The sequence below is a fragment of the Terrapene carolina genome, unplaced genomic scaffold (genome assembly GCF_002925995.2).
Source record: "Terrapene carolina triunguis isolate 2854851 unplaced genomic scaffold, T_m_triunguis-2.0 Scaffold53, whole genome shotgun sequence".
NCBI lineage: Eukaryota > Metazoa > Chordata > Testudines > Emydidae > Terrapene > Terrapene triunguis.
Window position 1 is genome coordinate 852,272 of NW_020664404.1, and position 21,481 is coordinate 873,752.

General features: G+C 52.6%; 1 protein-coding gene across 2 annotated transcripts in view; it reads right to left on the reverse strand.

Moving 5' to 3' along the window:
• Window positions 1-21,481, reverse strand: part of KCNIP3 (potassium voltage-gated channel interacting protein 3) — an 82,174-nt gene that overhangs the window by 13,211 nt on the left and 47,482 nt on the right. Inside the window, exon 1 of one of the 2 annotated variants that reach the window (XM_024211200.2) lies at window positions 15,173-15,275. The exons of the other annotated variant lie outside the window; for it this stretch is intronic. Coding sequence (XP_024066968.1) covers window positions 15,173-15,275 — 103 coding nt within the window. Of the gene's footprint in view, window positions 1-15,172; window positions 15,276-21,481 lie in introns of those variants that run through there. 2 annotated transcript variants of the gene reach the window in all.

The window sequence follows — 21,481 nt, forward strand, 5'->3', positions numbered from 1 at the left end:
GATCAGGCCCAGTACCCTCTCACAGTGGCCAGCACCAGCTGCTCCAGAGGAAAGTGCAAGAACCTTTGCAGAAGACAGTGATGGGACAACTTGCCTCAAAGGAAAGTCACTTCTAGACCCCCCATGAGGTTGTTATGGGTTGGATGAAACCTAATTGAAACTCGGGGGGGGGGCATAACTGCCATGCTTCACTTACAATAGTTGTAAGACACCATTAAGGCTCAGATGTAGGTACTTAGCAGGGTGACCATACATACCATTTTGGCTGGGACAGTCCCTTTTTTAAGCCCTGTCCCGGCCAGCCGGACTTTTTTGGCAAAACTGGGCATTGGTCCCGTTTGCTCTTGCCAGCTGATGATCAGTGGGCAAAAGCAAATGGGACACATGCCCAGTTTTGCCAAAAAAGTGGGGAGCAACCCCTAGCAGGGCACAGAAGAACGTGCAGGGGGCGATGCCAGCCCCATGCGGGGGGCAGAGGGGAGCCTTGGGGTAGCCTCAGGTGGTGTCCCGTTTTCCCTTTTGGAAAATATGGTCACCCTAGTACTTAGGCACCTAACTCTGATTTCCTTTGAGGATCTGGGCCTGATCGCCTTTGTGGAACCAGGTGGCTGAAACAATAGCAGCTTGCACCCAAAACATAGGCACACGTGAGGGTGCTCAGGACCTTGAATTGGGGCCTTGCTGGGTATTATTTTAAGCGGGGCGGGGGGGTGTTTGTGAGACAGAGGGACAAGGAGAAAACAGGCCACAAAGACGGAGCAGAGAGCTAAGGACAAAGCCTGGAGAAGCACTGGGAAATGTGGCTCTAGAGAGGGATCTTTTGGGCAGAGTGCTGGCTGAAAGAGGCTTAGAACTATGAGCAAGGAAACAATCTCCAGTTTCATTACTGCAGTGCTCCGGGAAACAGAACTTTGTACATTCTTTGTAAATAATCGGGACTGAAAGGAGTTGACTGTGACGTTGCACTACATAATGTTTTATGGAAATATGCTTATAAGTGTGAATATAATGTAACTGGAATATGCTTTATGCAAAAGGTCTCTTGTAAGGTATCATTACAAAGCTTATAATCTACTGAGTGTGTTCATCCTATTTGTATACATGTATCGTTCTTGTATCTGAAGATAGAAATATGAAGTATAACTCTGAGGTCCTATTGTAATTATGCCAAGTGTGGGCCATTAATGGTGGTTTATAATCTTGATGGCTCCCATTAACTAGGACAATTGGTTGTAAATGGTTTATTTACCTGCAAGCCTTCCTGTGTGCCTGTGGGCCAGCGCGTGGGTAATGAAGAATGAGGTCTCACAGGACATGTGAAAATGTCACATGATACTGGAATACATCTTAAATCTGGTACTTTTCCATTTAGAAGGAGGGATGGGGACCCAGAGAGACAAAAGATTCCCGCCTTGTGCCAAAGCTATAAAAGGGGGTGGAACAGAGCAAAGGGAGCTGCAGTCATGAGAACACCCCTGCTTTCCACCTAAGATGTCTGCTGGAACTAACAAGAACTGTACCGGGGAAAGGATTGGGCCCAGACTAGGATGAAATCTAGTCTGTGAAAGAAGCTTATTGGAACATCTCTGAGGGTGAGATTTTACCTGTAATCAGTTTCTTAATGTATTAGGCTTAGACTTGTGCGTTTTTGCTGTATTTTGCTTGGTAACTTACTTATTACTTGAAACCACTTAAATCCTACTTTTTATACTTTAAAAAATCACTTTTGTTTATTAATTAACTCAGAGTAAGTGATTAATACCTGGGGGAGCAAACACCTGTGCATATCTCTCTATCAGTGTTATAGAAGGCAGACAATTTATGATTTTACCCTGTATAAGCTTTATACAGAGTAAAACAGATGTATTTGGGGTTTGAATCCCATTGGGAACTGGGTGCTGGAGATAGGTGACCTGCTGAGCAGTTTTTGGTTCACGTCTGCAGCTTTGGGGGCGTGGACCAGACCTGGGTCTGTGTTGCAGCAGGCTAGCGTGTCTGAATCAACAAGGCAGGGTTACGGAGTCCCAAGCTGGCAGAGAAAATGGGCTCAGAGGTAAATTCAGCACGTCAGGTGACAGTCCCAAAGGGGTCTCTGTGACCGAATCTGTCACATTGACATCCTTTCCAAAACTCTTGTTTGGAGGCCTGTCCTGCCCGTAAAAGAGCACTGGGCTTGGTGACTTATGGAAGGGTTACAGCATGTTTGGAAAACAGAATGCACAGAGAATCTCCTGGAAATCTAGAAGAGGGAGATTTCACCATTTCTGGGAAAGAATGGGGGCGTGGGGAGGGGTTTGCAGAAAAAAAAAAAAAAACACAGAATAATTTGCCAAATTGCCACATGCTTGCTCAAGATAAAAGAACCCTCAGAACTCCTTAAAGTCCTTTGCAGAAGCGACCTGGTTCAAAGACATTAAGGAGGCTATAGGGCTAGCATACAGACATCTTCAAGTCTGCCGCCAAACTAGCTGGGTTGAAGGTCTTTTAGAAGTGTACCAGGGCAGTTTGCTGACCTCTTAGTCTGGAGCTGAACTGGCTGGGCTGGACGGCATTAAGAAGGCTGCAGAAACTTTGACGCAGTTCTGTCAAGCAGACCAATGTATGCTAATGAACATAGCTGTCATCTAGAATATAATATAATTTACTTACTTGGTGGAGAATAAGTACTCCCACCCAGCACCGGTGGCTTTTCCTCTATAGCTTTATTTTTAAAAACTAAGGAAATTCCAGACAAATAACCTTGTTCAGATGAAGTGATGATTACAAATTGCTATCATTTTCTGAATGGAGTAACAAGACTTATCTCAAACCTTTTAAAGTTGGGCAACTCTAAGTTAACATTAACCTTCAGTAAACAAGATGCATGAGTCTGGAAATGCACAGTTGTGGTTTCATAAGTGTAACTGACATATCAACACCTATTCTATCCAGCAACTCAACCGACTCCTCACAGCCCCCTTCTGTCATTTCTAACCACCAACCCTCAGCTTTGTTACTCTAAATACAGATCTGCACCATGCCTAGAGCTCAGCACAGATGTGCTCCTGACCCAACCACAAACCCTGCTCTTCTTCAGCCACCAACATGTTGAAAATGAGAAACAATGATGCCTTCTTTCTTATTTTTCATATAGATTCCAGAACAATGCGATCTATCTATCCATTCATCCATCCACCCCCATACACACCTATCTATCCATTCATCCATTCACCCCCACACACACCCTCTCCATTCATCCTCAGACACATCTATCCATCCATCTCTCAATCTATCCCCATACACACCCCTCTATCCATTCATCCATCCCTATATACACCTATCTATCCATTCATCCATCCACCCCATACACACCCCGTCTCCACTCATCCTCAGACACATCTATCCATCCATCTCTCCATCCATCCCGATACACACCCCTCTATATCCATCCATCTCTCCATCCATCCCCATACACACCCCTCTATCTCTCTCCATCCATCCCCATACTCATCTATCCATCCATCCATCCATTTTATCCTGCCACTCATCACCGTATTATCTGAGCCCCTTCCATGTAAAATCAGTAGCAATAGCGAAGTCCCTAGTGGGCTACACGGAGTCTCTGGCATTTCTCCTTTTTTGGGGTGGTGGTGGTAAAAAGTCTGTGTTTGGGGTAGGGAGTTTGGTTTTGATTTTTTACATTTTTTGTTTTCTGTTGCTGAGGTTGATTTGTTCCCATGTTGGGTGGGTCTATCTCAGTCCCCCCTCCAGAGGGGATAGTGGCTGTAACACCTTGTAATAGTTCCCTTCTTCATCGACTGATAAGGGTTGAGGATTCTGCACCATAAGAGACTTGCCCATGTCCCAAGTCTGAGAACAGCTGGCAGAGCAAGAAGTAGACTCAAGGATTATGATACCACCAGGGCTGCACCAGGGCCGCCCAGAGGATTCAGGGGGCCTGGGGCAAAGCAATTTTGGGAGCCCCTTCCATAAAAAAAAAAGTTGCAATACTATCGAATACTATATTCTCATGGGGGCCCCTGTGGGGCCCAGGGCCTGGGGCAAATTGCCCCACTTGCCCCTGCTCCCCCGGGCGGCTCTGGGCTGCAGTTGGGCATGACCCAAAGCCCACTGAGGTCAATGGAAAGACGCCCATTGACGTCAATGGGTTTTGGGTCAGGTGCTAAGTGAGGGATTCATTCCCCGTTCAGAGATGTCGCCTCGTACCAGAGTAAACTTCCTCAGCAGCTCAGTTTGCAAGGACTTTCCACTGGGATTCCAGCAGGCCTTTAATTCCATATCCCCTTTCTGAAAGGAGAGGGATCCCTCCCACGTATGTAGCGCAGCAGAGCACGGTACAGCCCTGGGAGCAGGGAGACCGGCTCATCAGACACTAACAGAGGCTGGAACCGGGACTCCTTCGCAACCACCAAAGCCAGAGCCTCAATCGGGTCAGCATCAAACCTCTGTGAGGGGTTAAGGGCTCTTGGAAGTGCCTGCAGTTCACATACATTAAAAAAAGAACAGCCCTGAAGATCTGTGCAAACTTCATGACGCTATCTGCCTTCCCCCCCAGCCCCGAGAGATTAAGTTAATTCAACTTTGCCTGGGAGCTGGACACACAGCAGGCAAATGCAGTTCACGATATCAGGCTCTAAACTCCATTTAGATAACGATTCGGCTGACCACGTCAATCATCTGCAGCAGCAGGTGAGAGAATGGGTACCACACCATAGCCAGAGACATGGGGAAAGGGAAGGAAGGCGGCCACTGCCGGGTACAGTACATGGATATGGAGAAAATGACAGGAGACAAGGATGATACAAGCTGGATTTACTGGGTCAAATTGAGCCCTGTTGCAAACCAGCGCATTCAAGTCAATGGAGTTGTGTCTCCTTACAGCAGGGCTGAATCTAGCCTGGTGCTGAAAGGCTTTGGGCTGCACCATCGAACCGAGGTGAATGTCAGCCATGCAGCATAAGATACATGAAGGTCTAACCCATGGAAATAGATGCAGCTGAATAGCTGGACGTACTGCGCAGTACAGGACGCAGCGGTGGAGAGACAGACGAACAGAACAGAACAGGAGGATGGAAATCATTGGAAACACGTGCCCAGTTCCTCCGCTGGTGTAACTTAGCGTAGCTCCATTCAAGTGTGAGGATCGGGTCCGGGGACAATACAGAGCAGAAGGGAATGGGACAATGGAGATCTCTGTACGCGGCACGTCCGAGGCAGGTGACCAAAGATGGCTAGAACAATAGTCACAGAGATCAGGCCCCAGGAATGGAGAGAGACCGCTGGATTCAGACATTGCAGCCTAGATCTCAGGAGGGTAAAACTGCTGGGTGCCTGGACAAACCCAGCAGGGCTGGGGGATGCATTCAGACAGAGGCTGGAGCAGGTAGTGATGGGAATGGGTTCCCGGCAAGAGAGAACGGAACATGGAGAATGAACCTTGCTGAATACGGAGACCTAGAGGACAGGAGCCTGGGTTATATCTATGGTGCTGAAAGTAAGTTTGTATAACCCCCAGCACAATGGAGCCTCTGTGCTGACTGGGGTCTCTTGGAGCTCCAATATTAACAAGGCTGCAAAATTTAGACTGAATTCCCAACAGCCTGAAGTCCAAGTGTCTTTGGAGCTGAGGTCTGAGCCCTTCTCTGAACACAAGACAGGAGAGCTGAATGGACAGGTTGATACAGGGACAGATCCAACACCCACTGAATGCAATATAAAGACGCAGAGGGAGTTAGGTCATTCTGCTGTGTATTTTCCAGTGGGCCAGGGGAACAGCCAGGATTTCAAGGGCTGGGGGTGAACGCTGCTAAGTTATTGTTAATTAGTATTAACACACCACAGATGAAGGTGCATGGGCTCTGGACCGTCACAGTAACACACAACAACTCCCGAGCTCTTTGCATGAAATTGCCAGCCTTCCAGCTGGTATAAACTGGCAAACTTCCAGAGAGGTCAAAGCCAATGTACTCCAGATGAGGAACTCTCCTTAAATGTACTGGTTAATCCGCCAGTCGTTTTCAGTGGTGCATTTCTCATGCCGGGGCAGAGGGTCAGGGGCAAGTCACGAGATCATTAGGTTAATCAGCACAAGCGGCTGCATCAGAGACAAGAATCTGCACCGACTCCTGCTCCCTTTGTGAGCAACGGCCCTGTCACAAATGCAGGGAAAGGTTCAAGTTCACCTCCTCGATCCATATTCATTACACTTCCTGAGGAGGGGTCAGCCGAGGCTGCATGCCAGCCCAGTTCTGCAAGCAGTGCATGTTTGCAAGCGAGTATTAACCAAACAAAGGTTTTCGGGGTGACTATTGGCTGAGATTTGCTTCTGCATGAAGCTCAGACCTGGGATGCTACCAGGAAAACCTTGGAAATCAGCTTGGGGATTCCCTGGAGATGATGCTGCTCCAAGCGACTCATCTCCTGAGATGCCAGACACCACGTACACTAAATAATTGCACCGTACACTAAATAATTTGGAGTCAGTCATACTGAGTGAAATCCACCACGTGAATCCTATTTCAAGGGCTGCTACATTGATTTACACCAGTGGAGGAATCAGCCCCGAAGCCTAGAATGTCCTTTGCAGCTAAGAGTGATTAGAACCAGGTGACATTTTTTGGCGGAAGTTTTTTTCGTGTGTGGCAAAAATGCAGATTCAGAGACACTGAACCATTTCATGAATATGTGTCAGTTACGCCAAATTGTTTTGGTCAAAAACCTCTCCCCACCCCCGAAAATCTGACAAAAATCAAAATGTTTCATTCCAACATTTTCAAACTGAAACATTTCTATTTTTCGGTTCCAAGTTTCCTTTCATTTTATTCACAGACCCACTCCAAATCCCTGTCAAACGGTCGCAATCAAAACAAAACGTCGCAATTTTGTCAAAACAAAACGTTTCACTTGACTTGAAATGAATTTTTTTCTGACTTTTCGAGGTGCCAAAAATTTAGAAAAAAAATCGTTTCCAGTTGAACCCAAAACGATTTGCTTTTTTCGGTTTTTTTCTTCCTGAACGGCCAGTGAACCAAAAGGTCTGTTATTCACTCAGCTCTAGTGACGACAACAAACCTGTAGTGTATGGTCAGAAAAGTGCCCGTATAGAATCATAGAATATCAGGCTTGGAAGGGACCTCAGGAGGTATCTAGTCCAACCCCCTGCTCAAAGCAGGACCAATCCCCATCTAAATCATCCCAGCCAGTATAAGAATGGCTCCTCCTTACCCAATCAACCTACTAGTTGGGCCAAACTCTGGAGTAGCTCCTCCAAAGTCAGTTAGTAACACCAGGGTTCACAGTTATGAATGAGCGCACAGTGCACATCTGCCGACTTTAATGACAACAGAACTAAGCCTGTACTGCTTTTGATTCCCATGAGCCCTGCAGAGCCAACCCAGCTACAGGACAGTGCGCCAGAGCCTAAACTGTCTGATGCATCGTCAACAGGATTGTTAATTTAGTCCCACTTGCAGGACCTTTATTACCGGTGGTGATGCATGAGCCAGAAAGAGCACCATGCCTCCCCCAGCGGGAGACTGCACGGCCAGCCAGCAGAAGTGCTGAGTACCCACAACGGCAACTGAAGTCAATGAGAGCTGCGGCTCTGCAGCCTCTAGATCAGGGTGGGCAAACTACGGCCCGGGGGCCGCATCCGGCCCTTCAGATGTTTTAATCCAGCCCTCGAGCTCCTGCCAGGGAGCAGGGTCTGGGGCTTGTCCTGCTCCGCCGCTCCAACTGGGGAGCGGGGTTGGGGGCTTGCCGCACGGCTCCTGGAAGCAGGGGCATGTCCCCCCTCTGGCTCCTATGTGTAGGGGTAGCCAGGGGGCTCCGCATGCCCCCCGCTCCAAGTGCTGTCCCCGCAGCTCCCATTGGCCTGGAACCGCAGCCAATGGGAGCTGCAGGGGCGGCGCCTGCAGATGGGGCAGCATGCAGAGCCGCCAGGCTACCCCTACACATAGGAGCCGGAGGGGGGACATGCCACTGCTTCTGGGAGTTGCTTGAAGTAAGTGCTGCCCGGAGCCTACATCCCTGACCCCCTCCCGCACCCCAACCCCCTGCCCCAGCCCAGAGCCCCCTCCTTCATCCTAAATTCCTCATTTCTGGTCCTACCCCAGAGCCTGCACCCCCAGCCAGAGCTCTCACCCTCCTCCCACACCCCAACCCCCAATTTTGTGAGCATTCATGGCCCACCATGCAGTTTCCATACCCAGATGTGGCCCTCGGGCCAAAAAGTTTGTTCACCCCCTGCTCTATGGAGATCGTGCTCCCTTCTTCTTACCTGAAACCTGAGGGTATTTCAATGGAGCTACGTTGATTTACACCAGCTAAGGATCTGGTCCCATGCATGCAGTATGCTCCAAAATGATTGCCATTAAAATGGAGCATCCCGGCTACCCCCAGCAGGACAGACCCACAGCAGAATCACTCTGAATTACACTGTTCAACCCTTTAATCAGGATTGATACGGAGGGTGGTTTTGCAGTTCATGCACTGGCCTGGGATTTAGGAGAGCTGGGGTCAGTTACTAGACATACCGCTGACTTTCCGTGTGACCTTGGGCAAATCACTTAATTTCTCTGGGCCTGTTTCCCCTTCTGGGGTCATTCTTTCTCTCACTCTTTGTCTCGTCCATTTAGGGCCTGATCCAAAGCTAGACTTCAACAGGCTTTGGACGAAGCCTTTAGACTGCAAAAACTGTATGGGGCAGGGACTGTCTCTTACTATGTATCTGGGCAGCGCCTGGCACAATGGGCCCTGATCTTGGCCGGAACTTCTAGGCATTTCTGTAAAACAAATAACCTATGCATAATAATCGGCCCAGCTGTTCCCTTTAAGTGCAGGCACCGACGAGGGGATCTTGATTCCTAATTACCTGATTTGTGGATGCAATCAATTAGCTAAAAGGTCAAAATCCCATGAGCAGCACCCACAGTTTAGCTGCGCCCACAATTGGCTGGTGCCTGGAAAGTTAGAGGCGTCGTTAATTATGTGGCCCCTACAGAGCTAATTATTCTGTATTCAGGCAAATGTCCCATGTCATAAAAACTCAGGGTGTGCCACGGTGGCCCACAATTCAGGGCGTTCCACATCCCCCTTTGTGCCTGATCCACTCAGCATGTGACTCTAGAACAGAGACCAGCTAGGGAAGTTACTCCTTTAGCACAAGTAGGAGAAACTCACTTTTTTTAGCTCCGGAGGTCCTTAGTTCAATCTCCGGTGATAGCTCAGACGATAGTTGTGTGATGGGGTAGGCTTACCCCATAAAGGCAATACTGCCTAATGGTCAGTCCACCCCACCACCTGGCTATTTAAGAGCTGAAAGGTCCGATTGTAGACACAAGGATCTGGGAGATATTCAGACAGAGGAAGCGGGGCCAGGAGTAAGAAGTGTTTGAGAGGAAATCTTGTTCCTGTTTCTTTAAGGGCCTGGGCTTCCTGAGAAGGGAAACTGAGGCAGGGAGCATGTGCAGGCCCACTCTAATTCAGCAGGGGGTGCTGCAGGGCAAGCACACCCTACGATGCTAGCAGTACCTCAGCTGAACTTGAGTGCTAAGGGATGGAGCCCTACTGTCATGGCCGCCGAGTAACAGAGCCACATGAACATTCCCTGGGAGCAACGGCACCACAGCCCATTCCTTGCACGTCACCGGCGCATCTCCTGTCTGCTGCTGCCCTATAGCTGTATGGTTGGAGGAAGAGCGTCATGTGTCCAGAGCCAGCTTTATGCACTGGAACATGACCTACCCCTGGGGGGCCTGGCTGATGTCGGGCGTCCCCAGGATCACACTGATTGCTTTAGGAAAACAGCCAATGGTGGCCACAAGCAGAGGCAGGATACTGGGTCAGCTGGGCCAATGATCTGTTCCATTGCTGCACTGCACAGCTTCTCTGCTGGAGCATCTTCCTTTCCCCCTGGGAGGCAGGGTCTTTGGGGCACCCACTGGCAGAACAAACAACTCCCAGGGTCTCTTACCATCCCCTCTGTATCTGCTACAGTCCATCCACCAACCTGTATGTGACCACAAACTCCTTCCACTCAAATATAACTGGGTGCCAACCAGAGCTGTCACCCACTTTCGCACACTCATCCTCCGTCCCAGTGGTTCCCACAACAGAGATCCATCCATCCATCCAGAGCAGCCTTTCTAACGTTACTATCACCGGGGCACTAGGTGACAGCAGTGGGTCTAGGGGACTGTTCTCCCTGCACATTGCTTGCTCCTGCAGTCCAGCCCAATCAACCCTGATAATACTCTGTCCTGCTTTCTTCTATTTCTAACCACTCGGTATTGATGTAACATGCATCGGACTGTATCAGCTACTAGAACAGGGGCGGGCAAACTTTTTGGCCTGAAGGCCACATCTGGTTTCAGAAATTGTATGGAGGCTAGGTTAGGGGAGGGGGTCGTGGCCCAGCCCCCACCTCCTATCTGCCCCCCCCCCCGGACTCCTGCCCCATCCAACCCCCTCTGTTCCCTAACCCTCCCCTCTTCCCCCAGGACCCCTGCCCCATCCACACACCCCTGCTCCCTGACCCTGACCTCCACCGGATCCCCGCCGCCCCATCCAACCCCTCCTCTCATTCCTGACGGCCCCCCCGGGACCCCTGCCCCATCCAACCACTCCTTATCCCTATCCCCTGACTGCCCCCAGAACCTCTGCCCCTGACTGCCCCCTGCTGCCCCATCCAACCCCCCTCCTTCCTGACTGCCCCCTGGGTCCCCTGCCCCCATTCAACCCCCTATTCCTCCCCCAACCGCCCCAACCCCTATCCACCCCCCCGCCTCCTGACCACCACCCCGAACTCCCTTGCCCTCTATCCAACCCGCCCCCCACTCCGTGCCCCCTTACCGCGCTGCCTGGAGCACCGGTGGCTGGCGGTGCTGGAGCTGAGCCACGCCGACGCCGCCACCGCCACCGCCACCACGCAGCACAGAGCACCAGGTCAGGCTGGGCTCTGCAGCTGCGCTGCCCCAGGAGCTCACAGCCCTGACGCCCAGAGCATTGTGCCAGTGGCGCGGTGAGCTGAGACTGCGGGGGAGGGAGGACAGCAGGGGAGGGGCGGGGGTAGCCTTCCAGGCCAGGAGCTCAGGGGCTGGGCAGGATGGTCCCACGGGCCGGATATGGCTCGCGGGCTGCAGTTTGCCCACCCCTGTACTAGAACATGGACTCTTATGGGTAATCACAGACACTTCGTGCAGAACCTTCCAAAACCAGTACTCTTGTGCCATTCAAAACCAATATAAGGAAATATTTTTTTCCTCGCAGCACATAATTAGACTGTGGAACTCACTGCCACCAGATGTTTTGGATGGGCTATAAACCCTCATGCTTCAGGATTTAAGCCAATCGCTAGCAATTAGGGGTCAGCAGGAGACTCGCCTTGGGGACAAATTAATCCACTGCAAGGTTTCTTGCCTGTCCCCCTGAAGCAGATGGTACTGGCCACTATCAGAAAAACTGGACCGGATTAGATGGACCTTGAGTCTGATCCAATAGAGCAGTTCCTATAGGCCTAGCAGATTTGGGTTCTGTTTGATGGTCAGACCTTGCCCAGCTCACTTCACCTCCGTACCAGGGGGCTAATGATATATTTCTCCACTTCCCAGAGTGCAGTGAGGATTAATTCACAAAGTCCCTGATTCAGCTAAACACATAGCTCATTGGCTTCAGTGGAGCTTAGGCATGTCCTTGAGTGTATTGCTGAATCGGGGGCTTCAGTACGTTGAGCTTATCACATTCTCAGAGACCTGGTCCACATCAAAAGCTCCGACCCAAATCATCCCAGACTTTGAGGTAGTTGAATTCTGGGTCAAAATTTCACAGCTCAGTCCTACTTCTGACACCGTCACTGTCACAGCTACCAAGAATAAAGCTCGATTTGCAATCGGCCAAACTGCTCAGGCTCACGGGAGCAAACGAGAGTTTGGATTCCAGGAAGTTTTAAAGGGACACGCATTTCAACTCCCAAGACAGAGCAGACTGTGGAACTCATTGCCACAGGATTATTGTTGAGGCCAAGAATTTAGGATCAAAGAGGGGCCAGTCATTTCTATGAATAACAAGAATAGCCACAGTGTGAGTAGTTAGTGCGGATGGAGTTTTGGAGGGGACCTAACACCTCATGCTTCAAGCCAATCACTGACATTTAGGGATTTGGAGGAAACCTTCATAGTGATCATCACAGCCTACCACAGGGTTTCTCCTTCCATTGTATGAGGCGTCTGGTTCTGGCCACTGTCACAGACAGGATGGGCCATGGATCTGATCCTATATCTCTAAAACACTGTCCCCAACCAATGTGACAAACACGCCACGGCTCGCAATACTGTTACTTTAGTGCTGGGTGGCTAGTACTGTAGGGGAAAGGCAGTGAAGGGCTTGTTCCCTTTGAAACATCATGACTGGACAGCAAACCACTCTGCTGGGATGAGCAGCTACAAGATGTTCTTAGCAGCAGAAGTCACTGTGGTATTTTGCAGCACGGTAACACACACCCCTACAGAGCCAAATTCAGCTCTGCGGTAACTCTGCCTTCCACAGAATTGCGCCCGGGATCCATTTCCATCCACTATGTCTTTGGTTAGCACGGTCCAACAGAATCATAGAATCATAGAATATCAGGGTTGGAAGGGACCTTAGGAGGTATCTAGTCCCACCCCCTGCTCAAAGCAGGACCAGTCCCCAGAATGGTCCCTTCCCAGCTGAATCTCTCCCATTTACTCTCCCTGTCTCCACAGCCTGGGGCGCTTTTTCAACGGATGGTGCAAATTCAGCCTCCCCGGACAGACTCAAGGCAACACTCACGCAACAGCAGTCTCAATAGGAGAGCCAAAGACTGCAACCTGCATTCCCTCTGCTCAGATGCTGGGGTGAGCTAATGCTTCCCAGCTGAGCGGATTGGTCTTTCTGCCTCTGACCAGCACAAATATTAAGCATGCAATTAATAAATAATGCCACGCTACAATCTCCAGTAATGGAGTCCCACGACGGGCTCAGAGCTGAGTCAGGGGCCTACGTCACATTCTCGGTCAATGGGAACTAACCCGCTCCAGAGAGAGCCTGAAATTCCATGTCCACCCTCACCCCTTCCTGGGCTTCCTCTGACCCTGCTCCACCAATGCACCTCCACCGTGACCTGGGGGAGAACGGCCACTACCGGCCGGAGAGGGGAACACCACTGCCACTCACTTCTCCAGCACCCTCTCGCTCTTCTTCCCACCAAATGGAGGGGTCAGAAGTCAGTGGAGCTCCCCCCAATTCCACCAGCTGAGGATCTGGCCCTGGGAGTTTTATTTGGCGGGGGGGGGAGGGGCAAGATCTTTAAAATTCAGCCTACTTATCACTGTAATCAAAGAGCCAGGGCCACCGCACGAGATTCCCCTAGAGCAAGGTCAGAGCATGGCTGGGACATGACGTGGCCACCGGGCGCCTTTTAAAAATAGGACAAAGCAGCAGCGGCACCAGCGACTCGGGGAGCTGCCAAGTCAGGAGGGGGCTGCTCTCACTCAGGGTCCTGCCTGCTGCCGGGGCGGAGAGGGGGGTTAGGGTGGGCGGGTGAGGCGCTGTATCTTTCGAAGAAGCTTTGGGGTTCGCGAGCATATGCTTTCCTCTTCCTCCTCCCCACCCAGGCTGGCCTTGTGCCGTGGAAATGGTGCAGAGGGAAGTGCCCTTGAGGGGTCGGATCCAGTTTCTTGATTTAAGAGTCAAACAAGCAGGTTTCGCTCCTTGGTTAATATTTCATGGGGGCCACGTGACGCCGAGATGGCTGTGTGGTTACTGAGACGCCTGGCTCTGCACTTTGCAGCGGAGGGGGCGGACGTGGAACTACAGAGAGGACCATCCCGGGGTTGGCGGGGGAGATTGGGTTTGGAAGTGGGGACTCCCAGCCAAGCAGCGAGAGACCCTCCCCAAGGAATGCTTCCCCGGTCACTAGTGCACCAGCGTTCGCAAGTCACGTGCACGTGCATCCCACTGGTGAGTGAGCATTACAGGCCCCCCTCCCCCCGTGCCCAACTCACAGAGGATATGAGCCTGTTATAGACCCTGTTAAGGAGCCTTGCTCTTTAGCTCAAACTCCAGCGTCTCCTGCTTTTTGCTCTAGAGCTCCCTGGTTCAATCCCCGGCCAAGCCGGTGGTCATCACACGTGTCCATGACATCTCCTGGGTTAAGGAACTTGGGACTGCTCAGGAAACAAGTTCCCACTCATCCTAGGTGTGATCCTGAGGGACTTGCACCCAGAGGGAATTTGGCCCTGTGCATCCCAAAATATGCATGGGGTTTTGATAGGACTTCGCTGGAAGTTTGCCTGTCTGGAGCACACAGGAGGAGTCAGAAAGGGTATGGATGTGTTGAATTCCTGGCCCCTCCAGGTCAGCCTTAGGCTCTTATCGTACTGGGCACAAGTGAGAGGAGCATCCATGCACCGGGGGTGGGGGCATTCCCGCCTGCGTGGAGAGTAGCAGCTCTTCCCCCTTCATTTCCAAATCAGGGCCTTTCCTTCGGGTGGGCAAAGGGGGCCCTGAATGTGCCTTCAGAGCCTGGTGCTGGTGCGGAGAGCACCTCAGTCAGCAGGAAATTCACGCCCGAGGGGCAGGGCTCCTTTGCAGGAGACTAGCCCTGCATTTCCAGCCAGGGAGAAAAGGACCCTCGGCCCCAGCAGGGCAACCGCAGAGACTCCTAGTGGGGCCAGGGGGCAGCTCAGGGTAGAATTTCCCCTTATCACCCCCCCCCACACACATTGCCCTGAAGTCCCATTGGAGCTAGGGCCCTCAGCCCTCTCAGCTGTAGTGAAAACCTTCCCTCCCACCAACCTGGCCTGGAGAGGCCACAGAATAGGGAGACACTTGGGGGAAAGACAGGCGGTTCCCCTGAAAAAACATGGCCCAGACCCTGGGGAAAAGGCCGGTCTCATCCTGTATCCCGTCCCCCTCCACCGCCCGGGGGAACAGCACTAGGAAGGAGTCAGTGGCCACTGTCAGTCGCTGGATGGTGCTGTATTGAGGGTAGAGCTGTCCTTACCCAGGACGTGGGGTTTAGAAGGGGTCAGGGGAGGGGATCATGGGTGCTTGGCTCCAGGAGCAGGGAGAAGGAGAAGCTGGACTGAGCCAGGTACCAGGGTTGGGATGGGGGTGGATCCAGGCTGCAGGGAAATGTACGGTTGGTAGTTACCTTCCATGGACATGGGCTCCAGGATCCCGAACTGTTTGAGGACGGCGATGAAAAGCATAATGACCACGGCCATGGCACAGAGTTCCATCCCCTGGATGCCCATGGCCGGCCAGCGTCCCGCGACGGGCGGCGCAGCTCTGGGGGCATGCGACTCACGCCCCCCGGGGCCAGCTCAGCTGGGACAGCGCCCGGAACCAGAACTGAGGGGCCAGGGAGCAGCCGTGCAGCAGGAAAGAGCCCGTGGTTCCCCACCACCACAGCACCTCGGCAGCCTCACATCTCTGAGTCCTGGCTGGAGACAGATTGCTGAGTAATCTCCTCCTTTGGCTTCCCCCGCGGGGATGGGAAGGCAGGAGACGGGAGCGGTGCCGTTGCCGCCTTGGTAAAGCCTTGAGCGTGAAAGAAGAAAGAAATCAAACTTTCCGAACTTGGCAGGGCAAACTTTCCTAGCAGCAGAATCCTGGCATGACCGGCTCCTGCTGGGGGCCCATGTCGCTGGGCTGCTGCAAACTCCTGTCGCTCCGGTGAGTCTCTGATCAACTCAGTGCTCCATCAGTCCGGCTCGGCAGGGTCAGCTGGAGGTTCTGAGGGGCTCCCCCGTGCCCGGGTGATGATGCACTGACGGATGGAGCATCCGCCCGGCGCCTCCATCTCGCCTCTCCGCAATGCCATTGGCTGGAGGGTGGCTATAAAATTCCACACACTCCCGTCCCTCCTCCCCCCCCCCAGGCACACTCACACCCTGAGACCTCGGAAAGGGGGAGGAGGCTGGAGCGGGGCTGGCTGGGTGTCTCTCGTGGTGGGGCGGCATTGATCCAGACGAGAGAAGCGCCGGGCCCCAGCTGCGCCTCCGAGCGACAAGCGATGCTGGCGGTTGCAGATAAGCCGTTTAGTTGGTTTGTTGGTGTGGAAGCCACGGCACGTGAGGGCAGCTTGGGAAGCCGGGGTGGAAAGGTGACTCTGTAGTGCTGACCCCCTGAGCTCACCGACCTGGGGTAAGGCAGAAGCAACTCCCCTGGGGCCAAGGGAGCAACGCTGGAGTAAGGAAGAGCAGAATCCAGGCGGGCACCAGCAGTTGAATGAAAGGCGATCGAGTGCACACAGCACAAATAAACCCTGGGGATGCAGGAAGCATCCCAGCCGATTCCTCCCCACTGCAATACAGTCATGGGGCCGCACTCTCCCTGGGTATAAATGCGGGAGCTTCACGGACTCCACTGGAGTTCTGCCCATTTGCACCAGCTGAGGATCTGGCCCCTGACCTCTTAAAATCTCCCACGCCCTGCAGTGGAGTTCCTACCTTGCAGGGGAATGTTATTCACCAACTGCAAGCTCCTGGGAGACTGACAAATCACTTGCTCTCTCTGCCTGGATTTTAAGGCTGCAGGACTGTACTTCTGCCAGGCCACACCCTACTATTCCACAAGCCCAGGAGATAAAACGCTCCTAATGACACACGACCGAGCGCAGTGGGTCTGTCTAGGAGATGGACCCTGGGACATGCTCAGTATTGCACACACATGCCTGCATGCAGGTTGTCCAGTTATTCATTAGCTGATGTAGGGGCCCAGACAAATCTGCTAGCCTGTGGCACTGTATAAAACATGCAAAGAGCTTGAATGCTGCATGCACACATGGCCGTGTGCCACGCATGTTCACACGTGCTGCAGGAGACAAGGCCAGACAGTGTAATAGGAACCGCCAGGGGACGACACGGGGATTAGCAGCATAGCAAGAGGTATAGGGTAGGGTCCCCAGGGGCGTTAGCAGGGAGCTGGGTGGCATGTGAGGGGCCAGGAACCCTCAGGTGCTGCGCTGTGCCAGCTGCACATCTTTAAATATGGTAAGAGACAGTCAATTCTAGCTGACGCATTTAGGGGAACTATGGTAAGAGAGCCAGATCCCTAAAGCACGCACCTGGCTTCACAGTTTGCACTGCAGTGGGCAGATTCCGTCACCCCTCGTGTGACTGTTATTGACTTCGATGGGTCTGTGTGGGCCGAAGGGAAACCCACCGTGGTTTTCGGAAGGGAAGCCAATCTCCTGTGTGTGTGTGGGGGGGGGGAGGGAGGGTGGATGGAGAGAGATAGAGGGGTGTATACAGGAGATTGGCCCCACTTCGTCTTACCACAGGAAGTGAGGGCACCCTGGGTCTCCTTGCATATTGGGGCAGTGGCGACGCCCTCAGCTCCGCTCTAGGCACTGTGGGACACGTTCTCCTCCTTGTGCCCAGCTCACTAAGTACCTAGATCTGTTTGCACACCGAGACGTTCACCTGTGCATGGAGAGGCACGGAATTTCTGTGACGCGCTGCGTACCCATCCATATAGACGATCGGGCTACGGGTTTATGAACCTGTCGGAATTATAACCCCACCCACTAACTCCAGCGGGAAATCAGCAAGATTATGACCCCGTGCGTCTGACTCCGCTTGGGACACGAATGATCTAGCAAAAGTGTTTGTCCCAGGGTATCGTTGCCCCAGTCCTCCTCTCCCTACAGGGCTGCATGGTGTTCTGCATCCTCCACCCCAGAGGTGGCTGCATTTCAGTCACTCTGCACAGATCTATAGATTACACATACATGCACTTTATAAGATGGGACACTAGGAAGAAGTGACCAGATCAGACACAAGGTCCATCTAATCCTGTATACTCCCCCCTCAGATGTTTCAGAAGAATCTGTATAACCTTCGTAACACAGAACCATGCAATAATTCTTGCATAGAAGACAGATTCTTCCAATCCCTAGCCCCAGCCGGTTAATATCCTTCATGCATTTTTAGCATGTAGCTGTTTTTAAAAAAATCATTTAGGCCCTGATTCCTCCCAGTAAAGCAGATAAGTTGCATTGAAATCAACGACACACACACATGCTTAAAACTAGGCTGAATCAAGGCCAGAAACAATTAACCCCTTTTTGACCTCTTTCCCTCTGACATCCACCGGCAATGAGTTCCACAGGTTAATTATACATGAGGCAGGGAAAAAGCCTTTATCAGTTTGCCTTCTAATTTGGTTAGGTCCTTGTGTTGGGAGGGAAGGCAAATAAGAGTGCCTGACTGACCTTCTCTAAACCATTCATTATTTTATATTTGTCTATCGTGTCATCCCTTATTCATCTCCCGTCTAAGCTAAATAGTCCTTTCCCATCCCGCACTGTGAGAGCTGAAAACTGCGAATTATTATTATTGCAGCAAGAAAGCAGCTGAGCTCTCAACACGCACACTCCGTGGCTGGGTATTCACCCCATTCCTCCACATCCCTCCTCCCGGGAAATCCGCTTGCAAAGGACAAAAGCCCAGAGCAATTCCCCATGAACACGGCGCTATAAACAAGACATTGATCCTTGTTTTCTCATTGTAAAATATTAAAGATGTTTAAATGGATAAAAGCGCCAGCCTCCAATCCTCTCCAAGCCAGTCTGCATTAGCAGCTGCAGCAACCAATTGGTTTAATGGATGGGGCTTGGAGTTGTTCCCCCCAAAATCTTGCCTGCTGGGGACTGCCAGCCAATTTGGGGTTCGGGTTCTTTTTTTCTGCTGAGACTGAAAGTTTGACTTAGAAACATTGTCAGAGGCTGGTATTGGGGGAGGTTCGTTTGCAGCTGTCGGAACAGGATGGGAGATGCAACCAGTAACGTACAGGAGAGCGAAGAGGACAGAGTCTCACTTATGCTAAAGTTGCCTGGCAGCAGGCAGCTTTCTGGGAACACCGCTGTGCAGGGGGCTTCCTGGCTGGTGTTAGGGGCTCCCCACCTGCCCTGCTCCCAGTCCCCAGTGTGGCCAGAATGCCCCAACAGAAGGGCCCTGAGAAGCAGAATGCAAGTTAGAGCTCTCTGGTGACTGCTCTAAATTATGCTGAAGGCCAGGCAGGGCTCTGAATAGCCTCAAAACCTGGGAAGGCCAAAGGTGGCTAAAAGCCACCCCCCCCCCATTCCCTCCCTCCCTGCCCCAAGCACAGGAATGGAGTAAGAGAGAATCAGGCCCATGAGCTCCAGGCTAGGGCACCAGGAAGCGTATTGCTCAGAGAGGCAGTGGTAATTGCTGTCCCTCAGCTGCAAGGCCATCAGACTTCAGGCTTCCCAAGTGGGGATGGGTCTTTTGGGTGCCAAAGCCCCTCGCGGACATAGCTTTAGCGAGAAGCACGCTGCAGCCAGGACCGATGCAGCAGTGTGGCCAAGGACAAGCGATGCTCTTTGCAAGAGGGAATGTTTGCTCCTGCCGGGAGGCTGCTCCTCCCCATCTCCCACCAGTGCTGGGCAAAGAGACGCCTTAGCCAAGTTCTGACGGTGCAAAGCTCCCAGTGCACAAGCTAGATGGAGCTGGGGGGCGGATCCCTTTCCTTGGGGTCTCTCACCTCCCTCACCATTCAGTTCCCCTCTGCCAGTAGCTGCAGTGAGCAGCTGGGGAGAGGAAATGCAGGTGAAGAAAGCAGAACCTAGGTTTAGTGCAACGTACCCTCGTCTCCGGCAGGCAAAGCTGGGGCCATGGGAGGAGGCCAGCAGGATTAGCTGGAGAATGATGGGTGCGGGGAGGACATGGCATAGGTCTGCAGCAAGGGGAAGGGGGCCAGGGTCTGTGATACAGAGGGTAGCTGGCATGAAGCCGCCTGCAAAATAATCCTCCATGGATCCCTTCCAAAGGCAGCTGCCGAGAGCTTTACAGAGGGGCGTGGTGTGAGGAGGGCAAAACTGAGCCCCAGAGGTGGTTGGGAGGAGGGGGGAGAGTGCTCTGGATTGCGGCTGGGGAGGCGATAAAGAACCGCTAGGGCCAGAAGCCCCCGGGGAGGGAAGCGAGAGAGACGGAGAGGGCAGGGGCAGAAAGCGTGATCCCAGGGCCTAGGCCCTGGGGAACCGGCGTTCTGCAGGCACGGCCGCTGGATCAGCCGGGGGGGGAAGAGCTTTGGTGGTTTCATTAGGAAGCGTGGGAAGGGGGAAAAGCCACTGTGGAGAGATGGACTCTCGCATTCACTCCTCCATTCCTTCCCACGCCACAAGCTGCTGGCAAAGCCCCAAGCCGCGGCATGACCCACCTTCGGGGCCAGCAGCCGGGCCAGAGCCCATCGGGCAGTTCCCTGCTGATGTGTTCACATCCTCTCGCCCTCCCTCTAACTGGCGGGACAGACCCAACGGGAACTCTCCGCCAACTGCTCCCCTCCCCATCCCAAGCGCCCCGTGACCCGAGCAGGTCATTAAAGGAAACTTCCCGGGGTGCATCTACACTGCAAAGAGAAACCCGCGGCCCCGCGGCTCAGAGCCCAGGGCAGGTGACTCGGGCTGTGGGGCCAAAAAGGGCCGTGGTGCCTCTGGCTGGAGCTCAGGCCCTGAAACACAGCTGGTAGAGGGTCTTGCTACAGAGGGAGGCAGAGGGAATGGCCCCCCAAAAACGCCAGCAGAGAAGCAGGGCCTGGGATCACAGGTTCAAATCCAGGCAGTATCCTCTTCTTCCTTCCCAGGGGGATAAATGGTCACCAGCTGCCAGGGTGAGCCTTTCAGTGGAGACCACAAGGAAACCTGTGCTCCTGCTGGCTGTGTGTGGATGCTAAATACCTCCCCGTACCTCTCCTAAGAGTTGGGGTTTACTCCAGTTGCCTTGGCCAAAATCCCCCTTGCCTGCTGCATCTCTCGTCCCCTGGCTGCTGCCCTCCGGCCCAGAAGCGGCTGCATTTCAGCAGTATGATAGAGAGAGAGACAGCAAAGCACTTTGAGACAAGGAGTCAGAAAAATGCAAGGTGATCCAGCAGATAGAGTTCTGGGCTGGGACTCAGGAGATCTAGTTCTATTCCAAGCTGCTGGGTGACCTGTGGGCAAGTCATTGCACCTCTCTGTGCTTCTTCACCCCTCCCCCCCACCACAGCTGATCTATTTAGACCGTAACTTCCTTGAGGCAGAGACCATGTTTGTACAGCGCCTTGCACAATGGGACCTGATCGCTAACCGCTGCCGTAACGCACATAGAAAAGATGATTCACATTCTACTTTAGGCTCCGTGCTGGGTTCTCAAGTCCCTGGACTCCTTATGTTCCCGACTCCCAGTACCAAGGGGGAAGGTGTCAGCAAAGGTAATAAAAGCCCTCAGCACTAACCTCTTGGCTTTTGCGGTGAGTTGGAGGACCAGGTCTGGCTCAGCTAGACACCCCGCCCAGCCTCCACCTAAAGGTGCTCGGGGACTGGGACACTAGCATCACCGCTCCTGTGTGCGACAAATAGGGTGACCAGATGTCCCGATTTTATAGGGACAGTCCCGATTTTTGGGTCTTTTTTTTATATAGGCTCCTATTACCCCCCCATCCCCTGTCCCGATTTTTC